The sequence below is a fragment of the Fonsecaea erecta genome (assembly GCF_001651985.1).
Source record: "Fonsecaea erecta strain CBS 125763 chromosome Unknown Scaff2, whole genome shotgun sequence".
Classification (NCBI taxonomy): Eukaryota; Fungi; Ascomycota; class Eurotiomycetes; order Chaetothyriales; family Herpotrichiellaceae; genus Fonsecaea; species Fonsecaea erecta.
In genome coordinates, this window is record NW_017387245.1 from 1,076,735 (window position 1) to 1,097,363 (window position 20,629).

Sequence of the window (20,629 nt, forward strand, 5' to 3'; positions counted from 1 at the left end):
GTATCGACTTCGGTCCCTGCAACGGACGCGCCCAGCCGGCATGACCGGCTCAGCTCTTCAACGCCTCGAGTCTCCCTCGCATTTGCTCCAGTTCTGCTTCTCGGTCCTCTTCCGGTTCCTCTTCCTCCGCTTCCACTGGGAGTTGTGGAACTTGCTGCTCGGGAGTTCCCAGCCTTCCTTTCAAGACCTCGCCCAGGACCTTGTCGACTTCTGTCTCTGCTTCCTCGTCCTCTCCCTCTAGCAGCTCGTCATTGGGCAGAGCATCACCGACCATCTCTTCGATGATGCCTGCCTTCATCAATTCCTGGCTCAGCTCTTGCATGGTGCCGGTCAACTCTGGTAACCTGATCAACGTGTTGACATCTTTCATGATCCGAGTGCTGGCCTTCAGACTGCCTTCGATCTTCCGGACCGAAAACGCCTCGTTCACTTGCATCTGCACGCTTTGCAACTGCGCCTTGCTGGTGTGTAGTCTTCCGGACTGCTTCCGCACTTTGATCAATTCCCTAGCAAATATTCGTGCTTCGTCGGCGCCCTGTTTCGCCTGGGACGGGTTTTTCTGTCCCCTCTTTGCGGCATTCAATATCAATGTCCTCGTTTTCTGTTCCGTGATCTTCAGGTTGGTAATGTCCCGGTCCAAGGCACGCACGTTTTTACGGATGATGCTATCGCATTTTCGTTTCTGGGGTAGAGTTAGCCTGTCGTAGTCTATGTGGAAACTGCGGACGTACTTGTTCCTGGGGATCCGGCTTAAAGAAGACTGCCTTGAAAGATTGCATTACGGCGGTATGCCCGTAAAGACTCTGATTGTGTAATAGCTTGGTGTCTGTCTGTGTTCGAATCGCAGGAGCCTCGAGTGATCAATTATAGGGCCATGCTCGGATCCGAGCCAGTAGCCGCTGGTGGCAGGCTTGCGGTAGATCGCGCGAGCGTGGTTGTCTGCGATTACTCGATCACACGGCGGCAGGGCAATGATAAGCGGAATGTCCAATTGCTTGCTGTCCAAAGTAAGTTGTAGGGCTGATGAACGGGAGATCAACTAAAAGGAGCAGTTGTCGCAAACTCTTTGGCACCTGCAGATACCAGTGGACGAAGGTTGTTGGTGGTGGGTAGCCCCCAGTCAGACACTGCGTTCCCAAGGTATCGAGGGAAGAGTGAGGGCCTTTGGCACGATGCCACGGCTGCCTAGCATACTGGGGGGTATCGAGTGGGGGAAGAGCATAACATAACTTGTAATATTTCAGTGACAGGCATTCACTAGTGGTGCGGATGCGGTACCTTAAGAGGGTCTTGCTCGTGAAAGTCATGCTGAGTGGGCGGCGGAACAGGCACTGAGCACCGAGCACCCACTGCCTGCTCAGCCCAAGCAGCCCGGGGGCGCTTTCGATGTTATTCGTTGCACTTCGAACAGCCTCGTCCCTTTCACCTTAGACTGATCGCCCACACACAAATAGTTGAACCTCTTGCAGCAGACCGAGTGCACCAAACAAGCAAGCAGAGTTTTCCCTCTTCCATTGTTCTCACCATCTGATCGTGCCCCTACATTCTCACCACGCTCTTCTTCTTATCCATCACTACTACTTTCCTATCCTCTGACACCACAAGCCCCTCCAAACTCGTCACCCTCAGCCATGTCGAACCAGGTTACTCCAGAAGGTACACTCTCCCTCTGCCGCAAAGATTTCCATACCAGCAAAGACTTTCACTCACCCAGTAAAAAACCCTCATTTGACCTCAGCAAATGACTGACTCAAGTTGTTCGCAGTTCTATGGGCGCAGCGCTCATCCGCCACTGAGCCAGAAAAGAACTACATCTACCTGACGATCAGCGTGCCTGATGTCCCGCCCAAGTCTCTTAAACTCGACCTCAAACCCACCGGGCTCACCTTCACGGGCACATCAGAGACCAAGAAGACTACATACCATCTTGAGATGGAGTTTTTCTCTGAGATCGACGTCGAGAACTCGAAGACGCATCACACTGCGGCCAACATCCAGATGATTCTCAGGAAGAAAGAACTCAAGGAGGAGTATTGGCCACGCCTACTCAAGGACCCCGCAAAAGTACACTATCTGCGCACAGACTTTGACAAGGTACGATCTGGACCCTTTCGAGTCACAACTCACTTCTCGTTTACTGACCTGGCCGTTTTAGTGGGTCGATGAGGATGAGCAGAACGAAGCGCCGGAGGACGACTACATGAACCAATTTGGCGGTGGACTCGGAGAGGACGGCGGCTTTGGTGGTATCGATTTCTCCAAGCTCGGCGGCGGTGCTGGCTTGGGAGGCGAAGGCGAGGGAGCCGGAGCCGAGGGCGGCGAAGACAATGACGAAGAGGATGATGACGACGACGACATGCCGGACCTTGAAGATGATGAAGCCGAAGGTGACGCTAAAGGCAAGGGCAAAGGCAAGGAGGCGGCATGATTTTAATGGTCGACCCCTCTGACGGAATCCCCATGCGCGGCGTCGAAGCAAGCGGATCCCCATGGCATCCAGACGCAGCCCATCCTTGGTCGTTAATGCCCGGTCCTCGAGTCAATGCTGCATACATCCAACTCTACAAAATTCCTCCCGACCCTGTCAATATGTGAGCGAGCGTTCTTGTGTTGTCACCTCAGCCGCTTAGATTTCCCATCTGTCGATTCAAGGCCCGAGCGCGGTTCAACTACTAGGCAATGGAAACTAGGGGTGGTTCTGCTGTCCAATCGGGCGACAATAGCACAAGTCTTTCTTTTTCCCAACTACAAATGGTACCGAAGGAATTGCAAGGAGGAACTTTTATTGGTATGGAGACCTGGGAGAGGCGACAACGGATGGACAGGAGATCTCCTCAATCATCATGCAATCAAGCCACTGCTAGCCCGTCAGTATCCAGAGAATTGATCGATATCCCCAGTATGTATCGAGTACCATCCCACGTAAGATGAGCCACTGATGCGGCCCGAATGTCTCGGGATCAAAGGGACGTGATAAGAGATACAGTGGACGCATCTTCACACCGCATCTCAGTCTAGGCCTCCCCTTCTTGGGCGACCCCAAACTGCGGACACGACTATTGCGGTGAAGGTACACTCCCATGATACTACTAATGCGGGTAGCAGTCACAGGCAGCGAGGTGGGCCGATGAGTCAGGCAGCGTAAGGCATCTTCGTTCCGGCCACCCCTCTCAGTCGGCGGCAACCGTTTATTATGATTGTCGCCGTCAGAGTCGCCGTCAACCTTCGGGTGTCGTCGTGGCTCATTGGCGCTTACCTAACCGGCCCTGGTACATAAGTAGTGGCACCAGGTGCCGAATCTGCTCTGGCGCAGTACATGTTACCGAGCACTCCCGCATAACAACTTATTTACTACTTGTACACCACATGCAACGGGCGACGGAAACAGAAAGCCGTGCTAAGCCCGCGTAGTATGCTCTTAAACTGTGCCCACCACACAACGGGAGACCATCTAAGCGGCTAGGCGATTATGAGATACTCTTGGCCATCAGCTGGTCGAGCGTTCCAGCCAAGTGCCAATCTGCTCCTCTGCAATACCACCCTCGATAACATATATATATTGTAGTCCCGAAGGTGAGGACCGAAGGAGGACGGAACAAGATTGATCCGGCGCTGCGTAGATACTCCGCTAACCACCAGCACATCAGCTGGCTGATCTGTAGCAGATATTACAAGATCAAACAAAGCACGACCTTCTGTCACCAAGCAGACATGGTCGATGGAAAAACCTGGCGCCGATGAGCATCATCTCTTCCGTTTACACTGATTTGGTTGTCGACAGCAGAAGGCCAAACTGTACCTTCGCACCCATTTCGTGGCGATGAGGTGAGAACAGGCAGCACTCACTATCTGACGGCGAGCTCAGGCGAGGACACGGTGCAAACAGTCAAAATAAAAGGCACCAGTTCCTATATACAGAAGAAGTACCTCTCCATATATATATACCACTCTTATTTCATTCATTCATTCAATCACCACCCATCACTTCACTCACTCACTGCCTCAAGAGACAATTCAAACCTCGATTGGCTTCTCCGGATGACGGGCTTGATTTAGACTTTGGGCGTTTTACGTACAGTGAGCATTTGCTTCTGCTGGAGGAGTTGGAACAGGCACGTTTGCGGACCAGCCACTGATCTACAGTGCAGCCCGAACTTCGTTCTATTCTTTCCATCCCTTTCGCATGAATAACCACAACAATGCTATAAATTCACATCGTGCCGGCTCTCAGTCGGAATCTATGAGTTAGTGCTCTCACGGAGAGAGCGGGAGATCCTCTGATCACCACATGCTTCTTACATCTACACCTACCCACCAACATCCCCAATTCCAACGCTGATTTAGGAGAGAAGCTTCCTTCACCGTCGACAACAACGGCAGCGGACCCAATGTCCTGCTCGCCCCCTTCTCCTTCTGAGCCTCGACATGGATCAGAAGATGACAAGGCGACCGCGTCCCGGTATCTGATCAAACGGCCCAAGGCGCTGCAGTGGTTCCACAACGGCACCCTCGAACGGGAATCCGAAGAGGAGCGCCAGGCCGGGCGTTTCGAGCTGTTCCTCGACCTGCTGTACGTCGCGCTGGTGGCTAACTTCGCCGAGGACCTGGCCGAGCATCCGTCCGGCGCCGGGCTGGTCAAGTACCTGCTGATCTTCGCGCCGGCCTGGCACATCTGGAGCGACCTGCGCGAGATCATGAACTCGTACTACAACGACGACCTGGTCCAGCGTGGCGTCATCCTCTGGGTCATGGCCCTGATGGTGCTGTACGGCAACAACGCCCGCCTCGTGGCCGACGACATCGGCGCCATGAGGACCGTGGTGGGCGCCTTTATAACGGCACGCTTCACCGTCGCGTGCGTCTATGTGGTTTCCTCGTTCGCCAGCTTCCAGCACCGCACCCAGGCCCGAGTTATGGCCGGCTTCATCGTGGTGGGCCTCCTCATCTGGATCCCTCTGTTCTTTGAGAACGTCAGTCTGCGGGCCAAGATCGCCGTCGCCGTCGTGGGCATCGTCTACCAGGAAGTCACCTGGGTCATCACGTTCGGCACGTGGATCAAGCGACGGCTAAAACTCGAGTACAGCACCGCCGTGGACATCAGCCACGAGATCGACCGGCTCGCGGCCTTCTACATCATCGTCCTGGGCGAGTACCTGTACAGCATCGTGGTCGGCGACCCCGCCGCGATCGGCCTGAATATGGGTCTGCTGAAAGCGGTGTGGACGCTGATCATCGCCTTCTGCCTCAACTGGCTGTACGTCAATGGGGACGGGAGTTTGGACAGCGTGCACCCGATCCGGCGGTCCGTCACGACCGCGTTTGCGTTTTTCAGCCTGCACATGCCGCTGGCCGCGTCGCTGTTGGTTGGCGGGCACATCTGCGCGGTCAGCGCGGGCCAGGAGGAGCTCGATTCCGGCGAGCGCTGGCTGATGGGCGGCGGCCTGGGTGTGGGCATGCTCTGCCTGTGGATCCTGGCGATGCTGTTCCGCGTCCAGGACTCGTGCGAGCTGATCATGCCCAAGACGCCCCGGGTCGGAATGCGGCTAGTCGTCGCCGTCATCCTGGTGCTCCTGCCCCTGGTCGACGAGGAGCACTTTGACGCCGTGCAGCTGCTGAGCACGGCCATGGGCCTGATCGTCTTCGTCACCGTCTGGGAGACGGTGGGCGGGCTGAGGAAGGGGTCGAAGGTGTACGAGAAGTGGGAGGCGAGGAATCGTCCGCGCGTGTGAATCCACCGAGTCGACGCAGTAACCACAACTTCCTTCCGCACACCTGGCCATTGGAAGACGGCACGGGTTACAGAGATCGGAGGTCTCTCTAGGTCCAATGCACCAAGCCATTGACCCCTCCTCTCTTCCCTCGCTCGATAGAGAACTCTGGGCTACCGACCCCTTGCGAAAGGGTCGAATCTTCAGCGACGCGAGGCTACTACCCACCAGTTGGAGGCCTGGGGATCTTTGAGCACACGTCAATTGCAGAGAACAAGACGACGACGGACAACAGGGGCTCCGGCAAAAATAGCTCTTCAAGTGCCTGCCTCCGCCTCTGTCACCATAGTGTGATATCGACAGCTCAAATCGATATCATGCGACTACTACAGTGTACGCCACCATATCCCACCTCGCCTCGTGGTGTGTAGGCACTCGGTATACCTATGATATACCACATCCACGTCCGCAGAAGTCTTTAACAACCAAAGAGACGCCCTCCCGAGTCGACCTGGGCGGTGGTCTTGTTATATCCCAGAAGTAAACTATATTATACTACACCACACCGGCTCTCCTCTTCCCCTCCGTCCAGACGCCAGACGCCACTAGCCATCGCCGTCCGTCAAGTTGGCAATCAATCGTACAACGACAATGCAAGCGGAGCGCCTGGAGAAGGAGTTACATAGATTATTTCACCTTCGAAGCCCCCGCCCGGTCCGTGCTGTCTGTCTGATCAGAGCCCGTCAGCACGGATCTGCTACGGGTAGTGGTACAAAAACAAACAGCGTGTGGTCTGAGAGAATGCTGAGGCAGTGGCATGTGCATGTGCATGTTGAAGGAACAGAGCTCGTCGTGTCGAACTATTACTTATCTGAACTACAGGAGCATTTTGGTAACTTTTTTCCCGGCACTTTTCCCGAACGCGAAGAGAGGGAGTGAATTGCGTGTCCTCGAGACATTTCCTTTGATCCAGAATGATTTATCGTACATGCAAAGAACCTGCCCACATGAGAAATCCCATTGCATATGAATGAACGAGATGCCAGCCTGGCCCGCCAGTCTCTTCGTTCTCTTTGCAGTCAGTAGTATGCTGACAAGTAATTCGGTGATGTCAATCTCCTCTTCGTCTTCTCTCCCACGCACTCATTCCTTCGGCGGCCCGTCTGTCCTCTGCCGACTCGACGGCCGCCATTCCTCTGTCGTACTCCTCGCTCCCGCTCTGTCTCCGTTCCCTCTCCAGCATCTGGTCAAACTCCCGTTGCGCCTGTTCTCTGGCACGTCCATCCCTCCCAGGTCTCGTGTCTCTGCCGTCATAGACGCTTTCGTTGCTTTCCGAGTCCCGTTCTGCCATCGGGTTTGCGCGGGCTTCGCGAGCTCGTTCGGTTTCGAGTCGTTGGCGGCGGAAATCAGAGTCAGAAGTAGCTGCAGGAGGAGCACTACCCCTTCGTATGCGCTCCCAGGCACTTCCGCCTGATGGTCGCTTGTAAGGCGTAGACGTGGCCATGTCTGGGTCATTTCCGGCTGTGGGTGAGGCGTCGTCGAAAAAGAAGGGGTCCGCGTCTGCTGAAGAGGTGGAGGACGTGTCCTGCTGCGTCTGCCTTGATGGCTGCGGAGTTGAATATCCTTGCTGCTGTTTCCTTTCGCGGTCACTTATCCTAGAATCATCCAAAGTGCCGGTATCACTCGCTGCACTCTGGTAAAAGGCGTCACCACCGTGGTTGCGATCGGCGGCGGAACCGTCTGGGGAGCCGCCGCCGTCACCATCTTGGTAATATGACTGGGGATCGGATTGCGCATCTCGGTTACCATCTTGGCCTTGAGGCTGCTGAGGCCACTCCACCGGCAAATTTGACAGTGTCCGGTTCATGTCGCCACGGCCTCTTTCGCGCATTGCTTGGATAAGGCCTTGAGTCCGCGGATCGGTAGCCATTCCCGTCGCCGCGCTGAAACTACCCAAAGCACCAATGACAGGTGTACCAACCAGGAAACACAGCTCCATCCAAATGACATATCTCGTGACCTGCCAGGCCGTTTGGGCCAGCTGGCCGGTTATAAGAGGCATCTGTTGCAGAGGGAACTTGTTGTACCGCTCCAACGGCTTTGCAGAGACGAAAGGGAACTTCATCTTGGCACGACCTCTGTGAGCCATGTAGAATCCAAACGTCGAGGCAGCGAAGGTGGCGAGGGAGCCATAGAGGAGTCTTCGCGAAGTCCAATACGCCAGAGCTTCCGCTTCCTGCTGGGTGACGGGCCTTTGTACCACGTTTTCGGAGCCACGTATGAGGTCGATAGCGAGGACACCCGCTCTTCGCGCCCTCATAGAGCCACCATATATCCACCATCTTGAAAGACCATGCAGAGGCATATTGTCAAAAGAAAGTCGATAGAGACGGGGAGTATTATTGAGTTCGTAGCTCAGTGACAGGGTATCCGGCTCGACGGAGACCTGGTATTTGGACCTTGCCTGTATGACTTCGAGCAACTTTGATCTCGAATCTGACTCCCCAGGCTTATTGACAGGTCGCGCACCAGGCCCCATTGACGGGGGATACCTGGAGGGAGGAGAGTCGTCGGAAGCCATGACGAGGGCGTGCAACTTCACTACGTCTGTAGTAGCACCAGATTAGTGACGGTCGGAGGATGGTAGTGAGAGGCTCATCGAGAAGGGTGACAGTACCTTTCACGAACAAGCTCCGTGGACAGGGTGGACAGCTGTATTGTTTGGAGCTCTGCAGCTTGTCTCGTGCGACTTTGTTGTTTTCCACTGACGTCGGCGACTTCGACTTCTCTCCCCCACACTCAACCACTCAAACACCACAAACATGCAGTTGGCCACCTGCTGAAAACATCCGCAGCCCACTCATCCCCATTCTCTCCAGCGACCCAACCTGCAATCCTTACCCAACCCACATCCTTTGGCGCCCCTGTCATTCTTCTACCAGTTTGACCTCTTACAGTGGGTTTCATTTTCTCCTCCTTCGCCTCGCTGTCGACACATACAGTACCTGACCGTTTCAGCGAAGCGTAATCTCAGCCTTCAGGAAAAAACCTACCGCCCTCTACAAATTTGCCATAGGCTCCGACTACTCTTGATCCCTCTTCGACAACAATCAATATGGCGCCCAAGGCCAAGGGCGGCGAGCCGCCGAAAAAGTCCAAAGCCTCCGTCGAAGACAAGACTTTTGGCATGAAAAATAAGAAAGGTGGCACTGCAAAGAGACAGATTGCACAACTTCAGGCTCAGGCAAAGTCAAACAAGTCCCCCGAAGAGAAGCGAAAAGAAGCCGAGAAAGAACAGAGAAAGAAGGAGAAGGAGGCGGCCGAAAAGGCCAAAGCTGAGGCCGCTGAACTCTTCAAACCTGTCCAAGTCCAGAAGGTCCCCTTTGGTGTCGACCCCAAGACAGTGCTGTGTCAATTTTTCAAGCAGGGTCACTGCGACAAGGGAAAGAAATGCAAATTTAGCCATGATCTTGAAGTGGGAAAGAAAGTGGCCAAACGGGACTTGTATCAAGACACCCGGGAACAGGAGAAAGAGGAGAAAGAAAAAGACAACATGGAGGATTGGGATGAAGAGAAGTTACGAAAGGTGGTGCTCAGTAAACATGGCAATCCCCGGACCACGACGGACAAAGTGTGCAAATACTTCATCCAAGCGGTGGAAGATGGGAAATATGGCTGGTTTTGGACTTGTCCCAACGGAGGTGATAAGTGCATGTACAAGCACAGCTTACCGCCTGGGTATGAAGATTCCCATTCTTTTGCTGTATTGAGACGCTTCTAACATGGTGTGCCAGGTTCGTACTGAAAACCAAGGAACAGAGGCGTGCCGAGAAGGCATTGATGGACAAGTCACCGATGAACACACTAACCCTGGAAGATTTCCTCGAGTCTGAACGACACAAATTGACCGGAACCCTGACGCCCGTGACACCGGAGTCATTCGCGAAGTGGAAGAAGGAGCGGATGGACAAGAAGGCTGCCGAAGCAGAGGCCCTGAAAGCGAAAGACGCAACGGGCAGAGCCATGTTCGAAAGCGGAAACTGGAAAGACTCGGAAGACGAAGACAGTGAGGACGAAGACGACGATGAAGATGAGGGCGACGGTGCATGGAACTTGGAGGCTATGCGCAAAGAAACTGAAAGGCTGCGGATGCTGAGGGAAGAGGAGCGATTAGCCAAAGCCAACGGTGAACCCGTTGCCGATCGGAACGATGACACGGAAAGCAACGCCGCAGAGAGTCAAGAAGGCGGCAACGACAATGACGAGGACGGCGGCAATGGCAGCAGTGATGAGAGCAGAGAGGGTGTAAGCGAGACCAACGGGGAGAGCAGCGGGACATGAAGGTCAAAGTCGATTCGGGGTTTACTACAGGGCCACACCTGCTTGTCCATGAGTGACTTTGGTTCTGATGCATTTCTGGCGATGAAAATATAGTGATATGATACACTGCCTACGATATCCAAGAAGGCGTTATGTGAAGGAAAGGACCCAACGCCGAAGGCCTAGTGTGCCTTCTTCTCAATAGCATCCGGGCCTTGGGATTGCGGTTGCAAGCAGCGACTGGCCTCACGGAGAGACATATTGGGTCACAATGAGATGTTGATCCATCATATAAAGTCCATCGACACCAAGTAGCCAGCTGTACGGTGGATACCACGAGTACCATGAAGATCAAGACGGTCACGACGGTCTGTCACCCAAGTTGCCTCCCACCTACAGTAGGTGCCTCCGATTCCCCCGCAAAGTCGGTCACTAGGCTTCCTTCTCCGCTTATCACGCCCCCCACCAACCGCTCATGGCCGCCAATCGCTTCGTCCGCCGAAGGTAGCTCCATCAACTATTCTTTATCTGCTTAACAAGCAAGAAGCTTGCAACTCGGTTTCCAGCTGGTGTGCGGAGAGAGATCAATGATGTATTAATCTACATACTCGAAGTCAACCCTTTTGCGGACCCCGACAATTCCATCACCAGCTCGCCATTATGCCACAGCAACAGGCATCTACACCACCCAACTCGCACCCGCAAAGCTCCATCCCGGGCTACCGTCCAGGTCCTTACCTCACGTAAGTTACGGTCGTGGGTCGCAGGCAGCTGTGGCCAGCTTCCCTTCCTTTCTCTTCACTTGTCTTCTCTTTTTCTCCTCTCACTGTCCTTTCCGACAAACCTCACGAAAGTTTCTCCGTGGGGGCTAGGTGGTGCTTGCTGATCCGTGTGTCTCTCTGTGATTGGAAAAAAACAGCCGCTCCAAGAAGTTCTTCCTCGCCGCTGTCATCTTCATACCCGTGGCGTCCTACCTGTGGCTGCGGCGCCTCGAGTCGCAGTCGCGCGACCGCACCCGCCTCCTGGAGGAGGAGGGCCGGCGGAACTGGATCCAGGCCGAGAAGGAAAAGCAGCGATACCTGGCCAGCAGGAAGGATCGAGATCTAAGCGTCGCCGTGGGGAGGAGTGGTGGGGGAGTCTGAGGAACAATGCTGCAGATGTTGGAACGGGGGGTGGAGGGGCACAGGGACAACAAAACCCGGAACGAAACAAGAGGTTGGGATCCAAGAGGGTACCTTTCTTTTTGTTAAGGAGTCTTTGGCAGGAGCTGGTATGAGTGTGGTGGTGCCTCCGCCCTTCCCCCGGAACAAGACAATCGGCCAGAAATGAACAACCCCCAGACCCGAGTGACCTCCTGACGACAAAACCACAATAGTCAAAAGCAGACCGGTTCACAACGCCATGAAGAGGGGAGGGGAGCTGAGTTGAATAGCGGGGACGGCGGCAGCAATTGACAGTAAGGCTACGTCGGGTGCGAGACGTTCGAGACGCAAGTATGTCGACACCGCAGCTCCTCGTTTGACCAGGAAGCCCAACAACCAACCTATTAACAGGGGTTTTACGAACAAAGTGACCCCTCGAGACGCGAGGCATAGCCTCACCACCGCACATGAGTGCTCTCTTTCAGTCCCACGATCTGGCAGACCACATCCCGACCCCAGCTTTCGAACCAGCCATCTCGACGACTTCAACATCAGGCGAGCGGCATAAACGGATCACTCCAACCAGGTTCGTGAGCGTCGATAACGCACAAGCTTTATTATATCGGTACGAAACGTTAGGTAGGGATTTGCTCGGGTCGGTCCAACACCATCCAAATGAGCTAAGGTTCGCAGAGCCAAAGTCGGATGCAAAGAAACCGCAGCAACGATTCCTTCTCTCTTTATCTTTCATGGTCCAAGCAAGCAAGCAAACAAAGCATGGCACAGCACCTCAACGCGAAATTCTCTCGTTGCTTTCTCTCGTGGCAGCACCAGGAAAATTGCAAAAACCACTCACTGTCTTGTCTCCACTCCCTGAAGTCATTCCTTTGCCAATGTGTGTATCACGACAGCGCCGAGCGACATCGACCCTCGTCTGGACCGAATAACGCCGTCCGTTGGGACCGACGATCGATCTCCCGAGACCACGAGCTACAGACCAACCGGGTTATCGATAACATATATAGAGGATGGAGGATGGAGGAATTCTCGTCTCCTGTACACGAACATGGACGTATATTTTCCTCACTATTGTCTCGAGCAGTGGAGGAAGGAAAGGCTCAGGACCAGGACCAGCACATATCTTTACCTTCGGTGGCCTTTCCTGGATCTGGGAGATATTCGACATACTCTCCAACATCCAGGAAATGCAGGATGGGCAAGACAAACAGGTTAACAGAGAGACGACGACCGCTCGGTCCTGTGCATGCAGTGGACGGTAATAGAGACCATCTCATTGTCAAGCTATTCGATCCAAATCAATGTCCTATCTCCCGTCCATCCACACCCGCCCCGTCCCACCACCAGAATCACTGCCGTATGAGAAAATGCGCTGGCTCGTTGCCACTGTGTCCTGTTTCCATCCATCACTACATTACTTAATCAGTCAACGCTACCATAGATGCTCCAACTCCAGTCCAACACCAACTCTCTCTTCCCCAAAGAGCAATCGCTCATAGCAAGGATCGTCAGGAACTGAATACATCGCTAAAGAGCGGCACTTGCTTTTGGAGCCCGCGTGAGCCACTGGTAACAATCTCTTTTCTCGCGCCTTTTAGAACAGGAGGAAACAGGTCGAAACACCGCTCTCAGACTCCTTCGTAGTTAACTCCTCTTCTTCGCTGCTCTCCGACTTGTTCAATCCAAGGCAGTTAGCTCCCGACTACTCGCCCTCTTTCAACTGTACAATTCGTTCTGCGTGAGACAATGGAACTCGTTTCAAGATCCAACACTTCCCATCATAGCACTCGGGATGCTCTCGTATGGTGCCGGCTGCACATTTTCGCCAACCATTCTGGGACTCATGGCTTGATTGTCGTCACCGCCTCTCCGGCCTCGACTCGGAGATCTCGCTCTACCTGTAAAGCTTCTCAATTTGTTCAACAGCTGGCCCCCTGAGCTTCCGCTTTGATTGTCATTCCCAGAACGTCCTCGCCGGTGGCCGGTGCTTGAAGATAATGGCCCGGCTGACAGAGGCAACGTGTTGCCAGAATTCCCCGTCACATCTTGGAATGTAGTGTGAGGAGGGAAGGCAGACATAGGCAGAGGCACAGCTGCGGCATCCGTCTGTTCAAAGCCACGTAAATTGGCGAGATTCGGACTGCCTCCGGTGTAGGTAGATATTTTCGGCAGGAGCGGAGGTGGCGGGGGCGGAGGGGGTTCAGCGAGGTGTTGTAGCTCTGGAAGAATAGGCGGTTGTTGTGGCGGCGAGGACGCATAGACTGCAGCGGTCGCTGTTTCAGTCACGCCTATGGGGGGACTGGGCATCATAGCCGTAGGCACTTCGCGTGGAGATACACGCGCAGTGCGATCGCGAGATGTGCCTCGACTTCGCGAGCTTGCGCGAGCTTCGGGTCCCTTGCTGCTTGATCTACTGCCCGCGATGCGTCGGTCGTACGCCGGATGCTTAGGGATCTGTGACAGGAATTCTAGCGAAGTGGGTGCCCGGGCGGAACCTGGCCTGCTGAGGTCTTCGCGCGTGGGCGGTCGATAGACGTCGCTGGTCAAGAGCTCTGTACCCACCGTGCTGGGAACTACTTGGGCTTCTTGACCTTCAGGGATGGGGGGATCGACGTGCATCGCCCTGGGCGTTCCGGGCCTTTCTTTGACAAGCCCAAGACCGGATAGTTCTCTCCCTACGCCACTCTCTTGGAACGGAGACGCAGGGACCGCCCCATCATAAGTGTGAGACCTCGTAATAGGGGGTGATAAAATGCTCGTCGAAGCCGATTTGTTGTGTGCAGCGAGCTCGCTTGCAAGAGGGACGCTGGGTGCAGAAGGACGACGGGTCAGAGGCTGCCTGCGGGCTGCTGGCTGTTCTCCTTCCTCCACCGCGAATTGAGGCTGACTGGCAGATCTGGGCACTACGTCCTGCGCTGCGAGTGCTGTGCTGATGTCTTCAGGGTCATCAGGGTGGGCGCTGCGGTCATAGACTGCGTCACTTGGGCGGCGACGTCGATGGTGATGCTCACTACGACTTGCTTTTCGACTCAGTGTAGTGGCCTCGTCAGCTTGACGACTTCGAGATCTGGCCCGCACTCTTCGTCGATCGGGTGATCTATCTCTCTTTGCACTTGTATCACGATGTGGCTGACGACTGGTACTTCGGTGCAGGCGATGTCGGTCTTTGGAAACTAGCCTCAGCGCCGAATCCTGGTCGAAGCGGCTTTGTCGGTCTTCCTCGGAAGGGATCATTGGTCGTGGTGACGATGGAGAACGGTGCCCCATGTTCTCTTTGCGAGAGGAGCTTCGACCTCTGGGGGAGAAGATGGCAGGGTCTGGGCTTGGCTGCCGACTGGCGCCGCGGCTGCCTGTCTTGCTCTTCGCGGCGGCGTGTCGAGAGTGCGATCTCTTACGAGATTTCCCACCTTTTGCAGTCGACTGAGAGCCGCGACGACTGAGTTTGGACATGCTGCCAGGAGTTTCGGACCGATCGATGCCGGAAAAGTTGGAACTGTACATCGAGTCGAAGCTTTCAACACTGGTACTGTACATGCGAAGATCCTCAGGTGACATCGGGACTGGAGAAGAGGGCGAACGTTTAGCTGCAGGGATAGTTCGTCGGGTGTCTCTCTCGCTGCTGTCGTCCATATTATTACCTCTGGTCTTTTTTCGGTCCGATTGCTCATCCCTGGACTGCTTGCTGGTGCTGCTGTAACCGCGAGCTCGAGAATGCTTTGTATAATATTGAGCTTGTTCAAGACTGCTGATATACTGATCGATGCTTCGGCCGGTAACGATGGGGCTCTTGGTGCTCCGATAGCTGAGGTCAGTAGTGGGCGGGCTTGTTAGGTTGCCGGAGATATCGAGGTGTGTGTTTGAATATGAACCCGTGGTGGCAGGTCTGCTGATTTGGTCGCCATAGCTGGCAGAAGGCAGATATTCTTGATTCGAGACATGAAGAGTTTGGATGGAAAGCCCGTCAGGCTTTCGACTCTTTGACCCGGTTCTTGTCCGCGGAGTATCCAAGTGCCGTTCATCATGACCTACCTCGGTTTTGAATTGGGCATCAGGCCCGGGAAATTTGATGACGGTCTGTGGTCCAACAGCCGTCTGGGGTGTTTCCCTCACTGGGGTGGCCAAGGGCTCATATCGTGCGGATGTCAACAATGTCAACGCTTGCTTCCCTTGCTGTTGGTCGCTGGCTACAGGGGCTTGTTCCTCGTGATCGGCCGTCTTGGAAGATGTCAGTTCGGCGGGTACGGACACAGACCTCTGCGGCAAACCAGTCGAAAATTGTGGTGCCTCAACGTCGACAGGCGTTTCCCCAATGACAGTCAACCGACTTGGCTGGAAACCGCCGGGCGTCGCGGTCTTGGCCGACAGAGCGCTGTTGATGCTGCGAATGTTATTTAGTCGGTAAGAGCCTAGACCACCCGGTGAAAGAGCAGATCTATCAATGGCGGATTCCGCGATAGGCGTTACGGCGGCAGCGACGGTAGGTGTGCGGTCTTCATGCTTGAGTCCAGGGAATTTAAAGTTGTTGGTCGGTTGGGGCCCGAAGGATGTGATGAGTTTCAGGGCCGAAGTTTGAGGCGTGATCCTCGTTCCTTGAGCAGCAGCAGTCCTGAATGGCGTGGGTGGTTGATGGATGGCCGTCAAGATATGCGGCGGAGGCATGGCCACCGGTGTTGGTGCATCGAGTGTCCGTCGTCTCTCCAAAGTCTTCTGGAAGATCGCAGGATACTCCATCGGCTCCAGCTGCTGCAGATGGGTCGTTTGCGGGCTCATGACAGGCTCTACGATGGTTCTCGTGGCCATTTGAGCATTGGGTGACGTCCAGGGATCGGAGGGTTCGACCCCTGTGCACGAGAAGCATCGGATGGCTAGCGATTGCTGCGAGTTCTCGACGACGTGTTCACCCCATCGGCGCACCAGATATGATTGCCTCTGCCAGTCATCTGGTGCGACAAGACACGTCAGCAGGACTGCCTCCATGTATTGATTCCTTGACACATAGACTTCGATCGCATCGCTCCTGTCGCCAAGCGCAAGCAGGAGGGTAGCTGCGGCGTGGGAATCACCCTTGGACAGCAACTTCTCAATAAAGACTTGGGTGATTTTCTTCGCCCCCACCTGGTTGCTGATCGTACCCAAGGTCAGCAGCATCCAGTCGAGGCTGGTAACTGTTCCTGTAGAACCCATGATCTCGGCCAGATAGTCAGGATCTTCGTCTAGCCACTTGGCCAGGAAAATGGCGGTCTGGCTATCGCTGGGATGGCGGCTCAACTCGTCGCGAATGAGGTCTTGGATATCTTCTTCCCAACCAAAAACCACACTTAGCATTTGCCTCCGCAAATCGTCGGGAGTCATGTGGCATTCATCGAGCGATCTAGGAGGTCGGTACGGCACATCGTGCAACCGAGCCCTGGTATAAGGAAATAGTTCTGCGACCGGTGTATCTTCAGGGCTCATAATTACTTCTTGCCTCAGCCGAGAACCTTTCCTGGCTGTCCTCGCGGTTACAGGGGACTGGGGCTGGTAGGGTTGATTAAAGGCCGGCATAGGTTGTTGATTGATTGTTGACTGCGACTGAATGCCAGTATCAAACGATGTAGTGGTATAGTCAGTTTTCCCAGCAGGAGAGATGATGTCGTTGGCTCCGTTCTTCAGGGCGCCCTTTTGCGAACTAAGGGCTGATTGAGGGCTGGGAATATTGTTGCGTTCATGCTTCGCTGCCTCGGAAGCACGTAGTTCCCGTCGAGCGCGGACAAGTGGGGATGCCAGCTCCTCTTCGCTTTCAGATGTCGTCCAAATCGGCCCTCTTGTATCCTCTGGTGGGGTTGGCGGGACAGTGAGTGGCAAATGTCGCACATTGGCAACCAAAACCGCCCGCTCGACATCGTATTGTTGCACCGTATAGTCTGGTCCCAACGTGAACAGGGTGCCCGTGGGCCCGTAACAAGCAATGGCTCTGACTCCGTCCACCGTTGGGATAGGTTCGTAGGTGACATGCTTGGTCCGAACGTCCCAAGCCCACGTCTTGCCTTCGCTAAATTGAACAATCCGGCCATTTTTTGACCACGAAATCCAATTTCGACCCGGAAGATAGGTGTCAGTACGCTTTAAGACGCGAATAACCCGAGGGGCTTCGGACGTGGGTGGCTTGGATACGCTCCAGACTCTCAGGTCTCCATCAGCAGTTTGGGTGGCAAGCATGTCGGACTTCTGTTTCGAGGACGAAGCGTGCCATGTCAGGGAAGCGATTGGTGAGGGCGCGCGGGATGTTGTCAGAGTGTGGAGAATTGTGAATGAGGGTTGTAGTGCTGCCAACAATATGGAGCCGTTCTTATATCTGCCGAAAATGAGCATAATTGCGTTCCAAGACTGGAAAGTTACCCACCCGATGGCATAGGTTTTGCAATCTGAAGACGGCGCTATCGCGGTGATGGGATCGAAGATCGTCCGCGCCGAGATATGTTCAGTCGTTGCAGGCTCGAACAATATCACCTCGCCCTTTGCATTGCCTTACACGGTTTCAGCAGGAGCGACGATGAGGCTGTAGGGACAACTCGGCTTACCAAAGGCGACATTCCCGTTTCTCATCCAATGCGCCACTGTCAAAGATTCATATGAGACAAAGCGGGAGAGCTGCTCGCCAGTGAACAGATCCCAAACGATGGCCGTCCGTCCCACATCGTAGGTGATTACCAGCCTTCCCGCTCCCGTCTCGCTGATATTGTCGGCAGATATCAACTGAATATCCTTCGAGTGCTTTTCGAACCGACGTTCAACAGCTAATGTATCATGGTGCACACATATGACTGTCGAACCGTAGGCGAAGAGGAGAAGGGCGGCGGTCGATGCGCATGGTTCGAAGGCGGCGGCGTCGTCCCCCGGCAACCTCGTCCTGGGGACAGGTGGAAGTATCACTCCCTTTGCTTTGCCCGAGATCGACCTCTGCCTGGATAAACCCGGTCCTGCAGACATGTTGAATCGAGCCCGCACGAGAGAGGGCCTGCGACTGCGGGAGTCAGCACCGATATCAACAGTAATATGTAGGACGATGCGTCGTCTGGGTACCTTTTTCGCTATACAGTCCCGGACTATGACATGGCCTCAGCGAAGATTCACCTGGGTATTTCCAGAGTATCGGTTATTGGGATTCTGACTGAACCATCGGCCGTGGAACCTGGGGAGTGGCTAGCGGCAGGATATGTCCCCCTTCTCTTGTTCCCCCTTCGCGAATGACTTGTGGAAGCCTGAGGACGTGCGGTCGGCGGGCGCCAACGTAACCGCGGAGGGCTCTCGTTCCTGCAGACGAGCTTATAGGACACCAGACAGATCGGGAGATATCGTGGTTAGATCAGGAGAAGAATTAAGATTCGGGAAGTATTGCCAGCGGCCGTAGGTACCAGAGGCCGTTGACCAGAGAGCACACGAGAGGTGGTTCCCAAGGAAATGAACTGCTGAAACAGAAATCTCTCCCAAGTTGTGGGATCATACGCCAAAGGGATCGACAAGTTCCACTTGAAGGGGCAGGAAGAGGCGCAGCAAAGAAGGTATAGGCAATCGACAACAACCGGAACCATTCGAGAAGACGGCGGTCATGGCTGTCGAGGTACCAACGACATGATGGAAACACACTGGTGAAGCTTTACTGGCCGGCGGGCGCTTGATTGCGGCCCCGCAGCACACAGCATGTGAGCCTGCATAAATTGGCCGGCGTGGTCGAATCATGGCAAATCCTGCCCTCTAGCTCGCATGCAGGTTGATCTGGGATGAAGAATGAGAGAGGATTGGATTTGATGGAGGGGTGGGATGAGAGGTGGATGGGAAGAGATGCTCCTCGGGTCAGGCTTCGGCGCTTACAGCAGCACGATTGGCTGCCACCTGGTCGCCATCACACGCCCGACTGCGACCGACCCATGCATCTTGTTCCAATCACACTATTCAGCACACTCAAGACTCGACCGCACTGTTCCCTGTGTGCCTGTCTAACTTTCATCACTCTGACCATTCCATCTCCACTGCGGTCCAGCAGCCAAGGGCTAGCGAGGCCCCCGTTGCTGCCGTCCATTGCAGTCTGCCCCCGAACGCCAATTCGCACCGCCTGCCCAGCAATCTCCTCACAAATTGCCTCAGCGGTTAGACAACTGTGTGCATTGGAAGGTCCTATATATCGCTACGTGGACTGTCTCTCGGTTGCTGACCTTGATACAGCAGGTCCAGGTCGATGTCGAAGCACCCCCACCCTAAGCAAATAGCCCTTGAGCACACCGAAGTGGTACAACCCGTCTTGTCGTGCCGGGACAAGTTGACCGTTTTTCGATCCGTTGCACCTTTCACAGAATGACACGAACCTGACATGATCCCAGCACAGGATTTCTTTCCCTGGACCAAATGGAAAAGATGTTGCTTCAGGAAAAGCAGAATGTTGTAAGCCTGCATTCGTGGACGACCCTCTCAGTTCGGCTAATCGACCCTGACGATGCCCTCCGCAAGCTGCAAGGAGATCTAACTTTAGAGCCTACCCCCCATTCTTGAGCCATATCGATAGCTGCGACGAGCTCCCGCCGTCTCCAAGACCTAGTGGCCCCAGCGGGAGTTCTAACTCCCAACAAGGCCCGGGACAAGACAAGGACTATGACCTGCAGTGGTGCCCGTGGCTCCCGCAACAAACGGGCGAGCGACGCAAGTGCCACCTATGTTTGTCCATGCCGATCCGCGTATCCCTGTATGATGCGACTCATTCCACTTTACAATGACAATGAAGTTCTTAGAGTCCCAATGTGCAACGATTGATATGCGGAGAAGGAGAAAAGACCTTGACCCATGCGCCGGAAAATTGATGACGATCCGACATGGAGACGCGCCGAAAGCCACGGGGCGATCCAGAATCAAGACGACGGGGCAACGAGTGTGGAGGAATGTGGCGAGCATGTGTCTGCATGCTGCTCTTTCTGTGGTGGCGCTGTGAAGGTTTCCTGTTTTCACAGTGACGACTTACAATTCGAGGCAGAGGGGATGTTTCCATCGGCGTCCTGCCAGACTTCTCGTGCTGTCTCGAAGACATCTGTCACCTTCGTCACCCGTCTCGAGAGGACGATCAAAGCCTGGACCCGGTCCACCCCCAAAGTTAAAGAGACCGGATCGATAGGCGGCCGGTACGGCCTCACGGGCCTCAAACGGGGGTTTGCTGGGCAATGCCATTAGGGCTTCAGGCGGCCCAGCACGCTTCTGCATCTAAGCGCCCACGCTAAACGGTCCCCCTTGAGAGAGCCAATCGGCAGACGGCCGCATCCCCAACAGCCTTTCTGATTTTTCGACGTTTCCAGCCGAAAATCTTCTGGTTTTCCACCCCAGCTTCAGCCTCGGAATGACGAGGCCGGTGCGAGGTACCGCAGACAAGAACCCAGCAGAAGATCATCTGTTGTGTGCCCTATCAAAACAACGCAACCG

The 20,629-nt window shown here is 54.7% G+C and overlaps 7 protein-coding genes across 7 annotated transcripts; 4 read left to right on the forward strand and 3 right to left on the reverse strand.

Moving 5' to 3' along the window:
* Positions 1-49: 49 nt before the first annotated feature.
* On the reverse strand, positions 50-779 carry AYL99_02150 (hypothetical protein; the record flags this gene model as incomplete). Its single annotated transcript, XM_018833666.1, has 2 exons — positions 50-682; positions 732-779. 2 exons carry the CDS (start codon positions 777-779, stop codon positions 50-52), a joined length of 681 nt encoding a protein of 226 aa, XP_018696290.1.
* An 852-nt stretch (positions 780-1,631) lies between these two features.
* AYL99_02151 (hypothetical protein) lies at positions 1,632-2,428 on the forward strand (the record flags this gene model as incomplete). The annotated part of the gene is made up of 3 exons (XM_018833667.1): positions 1,632-1,713; positions 1,766-2,094; positions 2,156-2,428. The coding sequence occupies 3 exons, from the start codon at positions 1,632-1,634 to the stop codon at positions 2,426-2,428; spliced, it is 684 nt and encodes a 227-aa protein (XP_018696291.1).
* Positions 2,429-4,388: 1,960 nt separating this feature from the next.
* On the forward strand, positions 4,389-5,729 carry AYL99_02152 (hypothetical protein; the record flags this gene model as incomplete). The annotated part of the gene is made up of 1 exon (XM_018833668.1): positions 4,389-5,729. One exon carries the CDS (start codon positions 4,389-4,391, stop codon positions 5,727-5,729), a length of 1,341 nt encoding a protein of 446 aa, XP_018696292.1.
* Positions 5,730-6,819: 1,090 nt separating this feature from the next.
* On the reverse strand, positions 6,820-8,289 carry AYL99_02153 (hypothetical protein; the record flags this gene model as incomplete). The annotated part of the gene is made up of 1 exon (XM_018833669.1): positions 6,820-8,289. One exon carries the CDS (start codon positions 8,287-8,289, stop codon positions 6,820-6,822), a length of 1,470 nt encoding a protein of 489 aa, XP_018696293.1.
* A 534-nt stretch (positions 8,290-8,823) lies between these two features.
* AYL99_02154 (hypothetical protein) lies at positions 8,824-10,049 on the forward strand (the record flags this gene model as incomplete). Its single annotated transcript, XM_018833670.1, has 2 exons — positions 8,824-9,446; positions 9,503-10,049. 2 exons carry the CDS (start codon positions 8,824-8,826, stop codon positions 10,047-10,049), a joined length of 1,170 nt encoding a protein of 389 aa, XP_018696294.1.
* Positions 10,050-10,688: 639 nt separating this feature from the next.
* Positions 10,689-11,170, forward strand: AYL99_02155 (hypothetical protein; the record flags this gene model as incomplete). Its single annotated transcript, XM_018833671.1, has 2 exons — positions 10,689-10,771; positions 10,948-11,170. The coding sequence occupies 2 exons, from the start codon at positions 10,689-10,691 to the stop codon at positions 11,168-11,170; spliced, it is 306 nt and encodes a 101-aa protein (XP_018696295.1).
* A 1,776-nt stretch (positions 11,171-12,946) lies between these two features.
* AYL99_02156 (hypothetical protein) lies at positions 12,947-18,157 on the reverse strand (the record flags this gene model as incomplete). The annotated part of the gene is made up of 2 exons (XM_018833672.1): positions 12,947-17,694; positions 17,749-18,157. The coding sequence occupies 2 exons, from the start codon at positions 18,155-18,157 to the stop codon at positions 12,947-12,949; spliced, it is 5,157 nt and encodes a 1,718-aa protein (XP_018696296.1).
* Between the last annotated feature and the right edge of the window lie 2,472 nt (positions 18,158-20,629).